The sequence below is a fragment of the Rosa rugosa genome, chromosome 4 (genome assembly GCF_958449725.1).
Source record: "Rosa rugosa chromosome 4, drRosRugo1.1, whole genome shotgun sequence".
NCBI classification, from domain to species: Eukaryota; Viridiplantae; Streptophyta; class Magnoliopsida; order Rosales; family Rosaceae; genus Rosa; species Rosa rugosa.
In genome coordinates, this window is record NC_084823.1 from 56392763 (window position 1) to 56398762 (window position 6000).

Here is a 6000-nt window from a genome sequence, read left to right on the forward strand (position 1 = left end):
TAAGAATCACATGCTAGTTTATAGGCAAGTGGAGGATCTGAAACTCGTTGGATTTTCAGATTCTGATTTCGCAGGGAACTATCCAGACTCCAAGAAGTCAACTTGTGGATATGTGTACATGCTAGCAGGAGGTGCAGTTGCTTGGAAAACCATGAAGCAAACACTAGTTTCAACCTCCACCATGCAAGCTGAATTTATTGCAGTATATGAAACTGTGTGTGAAGGACTTTGGATCAGGAATTTCTTGATGCAGACCAAAGTGTTAAGTCACATTGTGGCAGGCACACTTGTGATTTATTGTGATAATGAAGCAGCTGTTTTCTTCAGTAAGAACAGTAAAAGGTCAAATAATTCTAAACACATTGATTTAAAGTATTACAGTGTTAGAGAAAGGGTTAAGCATGGTGAGATAGCTGTTTTGAGCATTGACACAAATTCGCAGCTAGCAGACCCCTTCACCAAGGCCTTGTCAGTAGCAGCATTCCAGAAACATACAGCCAGCATTGGAGTTTTAGCTAATCTAGATGCTTAGGTTCAGTAGAGAGTTAATCCAGTTGGAGCAATTTAAATTTCTAAGGTTTTTGAGTTCTTGTATTTTTAGTTGTGATCTTTTGACTTTATTTATCACAACTTGTTTGTAATGACAGATTTTATTATTAATAAATTTTGAGGTATTTTCAGATTTTGGTTATTAATGCTGCAGTTTTTTGTTGAATGTTCTGAAAATTATCGATTTTGTGTTTAAAGTTATACTTGCTATCAGATGGCTTAAATCATGTGAAGCATGATGATAAGGTTCAAGCAATATTGTTAAGCCAACAGTGTTCAGTAAATTTGCTTGAGTTTCTAGTTTTAGAAACATAAAGTAGGACCTAATATATGTTTACTTGTTGATACACATTAACATATATTGTATCACTTCTGGTTGAACATATGTGGATTTCAGAAGCTTGTGTTAGTGGTTTTGAAACTCTGCATTTTTGTTAAAATGTATACTGTTTCTTGCTCTGCATAAGTAACTGTGATCTGACCATGTTGGAATGGATTTTCGATTTGAGTTTGTTATCTGGCGCGCACTTTAGTAAGTTAAGTAGGTTTTGATGTTCTCTGGTGCAAATCATCGAGCATGATATGTGTGAGTCCAAGGGGGAGATTGTAAGATCAAATATGGACATAACACATATCATCATAAAGTAATTGATGATTAGCTTAATATCAATCCTAGTTTAACATGGATACAAACAGTGAATCAATACTAGTGACTTAATGAAGTAGTGTATCAATTCATTAAGGATAGTAATCCATTGCTTAGTCTACAAGAAAGGCTACAAGTTGTGATACATTAGGAATCTAACCGTGAAACCTAAACCGACAAGGAATGCTTTAATGGGAAGCTTCTTGAGGTTTAAGTCTCATATATATACAGATGAATTGGTCCCTGATTACTACCACGACTATTGCATATTGTTCTGTCCATTGAGAAGCAAGTTGGTAAGTAACAGAAGACTATATTCAGTGATCGAGTTAAGCAGTTGCATAAGATGGAATCCATGACTGTTATTGCTGAAGGTAAGCCTTAATCCTATTATGATTGTTGTGCATATGTTGTGAGCATGTAACTATGGTTTTACATGACTCAGAAGAGTGTGATCGAATTATCTTCAACTACAAGTACAGCCATTTCTCGGATTAATTTAGTACTTAAGACCAACTGTCATTCTGTTTTTTATAGATAATAGCAATTTGATCGAAGAGAAGGGTGTGCTTGTTACATGTTTGCTTTATTTTTAGGCCCTCCGGAAATAACACAATTTAACCATCAAACTAACATGATTCATTGTTCTGGCAAGTTATATTATTGGATGGTGGCCGGAGATATTAAAAACAATACATTTTGATTGATCTGGACTACGATAGGAACTTAAAATCATTGATATCCTGAAAATTTAAACGATGTGATCAAATGTAGTTGAATTTAGTGACAAATGTACTCAAGTAAAACATGTATATATATGATGCATATTCTTATATCTACCTACTCCCAAAACAAGCAATATCTCACTGTAAAGTATAAACAATCTAGCACAAGTTGTTTGCAATCATATTTAACTGTCATGTTAAGCTTTTAGTGGTAATACATTTCTCCATCTAACATGCTGTTGCATTCACATTACAAAACATAATGTCAAACACCACACCTTTAAAACACAACGTCAAATGTTTTTTTTTTTTTTTGTTCATCATTGTCCTTGTTTCTTTAATTTATTTGTTTTAGTCAGCCTAATTTGCTCAAAAGTTTGCTTTTAAAGCATCTTATTTGACCCTAATTTTTGAAAAACCAATACAATATTGTAATTTATTTTATCAGATTAAAATATTTCTTTGTTACAATTTGATAGGACTCTATCTATCTATCTATAAAACCAAGCGCTTAGGCTTATCAAAATATAGATTTCTCAAACTATCATTCTTAAATAAATTTTATCTAAAACGCGCAATATTATCTCAAATGATTATCACAGTAAAAATGTGTGTATGTTTGTGTATATATATAATATTGAAGAAGTGGGTGATAAAGAAACTTCCACATTCTTCTTTCATTGATCATTATCACATGCATCGCACAAATATGAGTAATAATTTGCGGTAAATTATACAGATATCTCAAAATAAAAAAAAAAAAGTAAAAAATAAACAAAAATTACTTTTGCTTCCTTTGGATGATGAAACACAGTAATTCTAATAATTTTGCGCCATAAAGCGGGTTCCCAAGACGACGCATGACTGGTCAAACAAACAGCTCAGACACCCTAAAGACCAAGATTACTCGACTATTAGAGATGTTAAAACCCAAAAAAGCTTAAACGTCCTCCAGAAGCTGAAGCGCTTTAAGCTTTAGCGAAGCTCCCAAGTCCACTCACTTCGCAAAGCCCAGTTCCTCAAAACCCACAGAAGTTGAAAGAAACACTACTACTATGGGTGGAAATGGAAAGCACAGGTGGAAGATCTCCTTCTACCGCTCCACCTCCTCCGCAAAGCAGCCGCCCAAAGAGTTCCTGTGTCCTATTTCCGGGTCTTTAATGTCCGACCCGGTCATCGTCGCCTCCGGCCAGACATTCGAGCGCCGCTCCGTCCAAGTCTGCCGCCAATTCGGCTACGCGCCCGAGCTCCCCGACGGCACCCGGCCCGATTTCTCCAACTTAATCCCTAACATGGCAATCAAGACCACCATCCTCAATTGGTGCGACCAACACCACTCCGACCGCCCCCAGCCCCCGGATTTGGCCTCCGTCGAGAAGAACGTCCGGGCCCTGATGGAGGAGAGCAGGGTCGATCAGGGAATTAGGGTTTCGGAGAGGGAATTGCTTAAAGGCGTGGCGGAGCGGCCGCCGATTATGTTCTCTCACGCCGCCACCGAGCTCGGCCGCGGCCGCGTCGACCATTTCTACTCCAGCTCGTCGGAAGAGTCCGTCGTCATCGCCTCCCCAAGTCCTTACACTCCTCTTCCCTTCGCGACTCGGCCGTCGTGTTACTCCTCCTCGCCTTCTTCGTCCGAAATTGTGGAACTCGAAACCCTAAATCCCAATTCGATTAATCTAAGTGCGGAGGAGGAAGAATTGATGACTAAGCTCGGTAGCTCCGTCATAGTCGAGCAAGAAGAGGCGGTGATTTCACTGAGGAAGCTGACCAGAACCAAAGAGGAGCTCAGGGTTTCGCTCTGCACGCCGCGGCTGCTCTCGTCCCTCCGATCTCTGATCGTCTCGCGCTACAGCACCGTCCAAGTCAACGCCGCCGCGTCGCTGGTCAACCTCTCGCTGGAGAAGCCGAACAAGGTGAAGATCGTGCGGTCGGGATTCGTCCCGCCGCTGGTCGACGTTTTGAAAAGCGGATCCGGCGAGTCCCAGGAGCACGCCGCCGGCGCGCTCTTCAGCCTGGCCTTGGAAGAAGACAACAAGATGGCGATCGGGGTCCTCGGCGCGTTGCCGCCGCTCATGCACGCGCTGGTAAGGTCGGAGAGTGAGCGCACGCGCCACGACTCGGCTCTGGCGCTCTACCACCTGACGCTGGTGGAGAGCAACCGAATCAAACTCGTGAAGCTGAACGCGGTGCCGACGCTTCTGGCGCTGTCGAAGGCGCCCGGGTCGGCGGGTCGGGTTTTGTTGATACTGTGCAACCTGGCGATCTGCGGCGAGGGGAGGTCGGCGATGCTGGACGCGAACGCGGTGGAGTGTTTGGTCGGGATGCTGAGGAGGAACGAGTTGGACTCGGAGTCGACGCGCGAGAACTGCGTGGCGGCGCTGTACGCGCTGAGCCACGGGTCGATGAGGTTCCGGGGGCTGGCGAGGGAGGCGAAGGCGGTGGAGGTGTTGAGTGAGGTGGAGAAGAGAGGGAGCGAGAGGGCGAGGGAGAAGGCCAAGAGGCTGTTGATGATCATGAGAGGCGGCGGCGGAGGAGGAGGAGGAGGAGGAGGGAGGGCGGAGGATGGTCAGCCGGATTGGGAGGGGGTTTTGGATTCGGGTACTGGAGTTGGGCTCGGCGCGGGAACCCGGTACCGAGTTGGGCCTGGTAGGAGCTTGCATACTGCCAACTCAACAACCTTTTAGTTTTTTTTTTTTTTTTCGAAAAAAACACTTTTTTTTTGGTTAGGTGTAGGGTTGTAAATTATTGTTTCAATGATGAAATGGAAACCAATAAAAAGAAAATGTAATATTTGGTGAGTCATTGGTTGGTATCATATGAATGGGGGTTGTGTACATTATTGGGTGGGGAATGTTATTTGCTTTTGTTCTTTTTCTTTTTTGTGCTTTTTGGATTAGATGGATTAGTGTTTGAAATTAGGGGTTTTAAGGATTTTGGGATGCAAATTATGCAGGTAAATGGTTCCAAAAGATTGATTGGATAAGGCTCTAAGGGATAATTTGGAATTTTAGTGGTTTTGGCATTTTTTTTTTTTTTGAAAGGGATTTAGAACACTGTCAAGTTGGGAGATTCAGCCCTATGCCTTACTTACTATATTAAAATAATCAAAATGCGTTGAGAGAGACATAAAACTTTGACCTTGAGCATCAATACAAGAGTCCTCGTAGAGTGCATCTCGAATAATAACATAAGACTTATCTAACTAAACATCAGAAAGATAACTAAAGTTAGCAAGGTGCGTTAATCTATTGGCAACACCATTGGCTTCACTAAAGATGTGTCTAATCTAAAAAGAGTGAAAAGATGTCGAAAATAACTTGCAATCATCCATAATGTGTCCAATTTCATATTTATCTTCCACATCATGCAGTAAAGCAATAAGCCAATAACTACTGGGGAGCAATCACTCTCAAACTCAAGAGCAGTCATGTTCTGGTGGATAGCCAATAAAAGCCTTGCGTTGCATGCCTCCACCTCCATGTGCAACGTCAAAAAAGCAAACATTTCTTTTGTTTATAGTTGAGGGGTTTGTAACCCAATAAAGAAAGAGGATTTGTATTTGTATTAGAAAATCCTTAAACCCTTGAACACATTTTGGAAGGTTCTCAAATGTGCCAAAGCAAAATATATTAGATAATAATGTTTGGTGGGCTTGTGATTATAAAGACAAAAAGTTAGTAGCCTTTGGATTCTATGACTTCCTAATAGAATTATCTTAATTCTTGAATACCTTGAGCCCCTTTGGTCACACATTGTTTTTCTCAGGAGAATTGAACACATAATTCATGTTGGTTTGATGGGTGAGATAGTAATACTAGGATCCCTTCAGAATTCCTAAAGGGTGCGGCTATTGTCACCCTACAATTTTCTTTATTCATCCTACTTGCTCATTACATCCTATATTTTAATTTCAATTATTAAATTTACTTATCTAACCCATTTTTCTTTCCAGAAATATCCTTATAAGATATATTCAATTAAAAAAGATTTTTTAAAACTTAAATTTCTCATTTAATTTATACCAATAAAAAAACTAAAATATATTAAAGTTTCCTAATAAAATCATAATCAGATTTACTT

At 40.7% G+C, this 6000-nt stretch overlaps 1 protein-coding gene across 1 annotated transcript; it reads left to right on the top strand.

Moving 5' to 3' along the window:
- Positions 1-2792: 2792 nt before the first annotated feature.
- On the top strand, positions 2793-4795 carry LOC133745488 (U-box domain-containing protein 38-like). The gene has a single exon (XM_062173571.1). The coding sequence runs from the start codon at positions 2976-2978 to the stop codon at positions 4602-4604; it is 1629 nt and encodes a 542-aa protein (XP_062029555.1). The 5' UTR covers positions 2793-2975; the 3' UTR covers positions 4605-4795.
- Positions 4796-6000: the final 1205 nt, after the last annotated feature.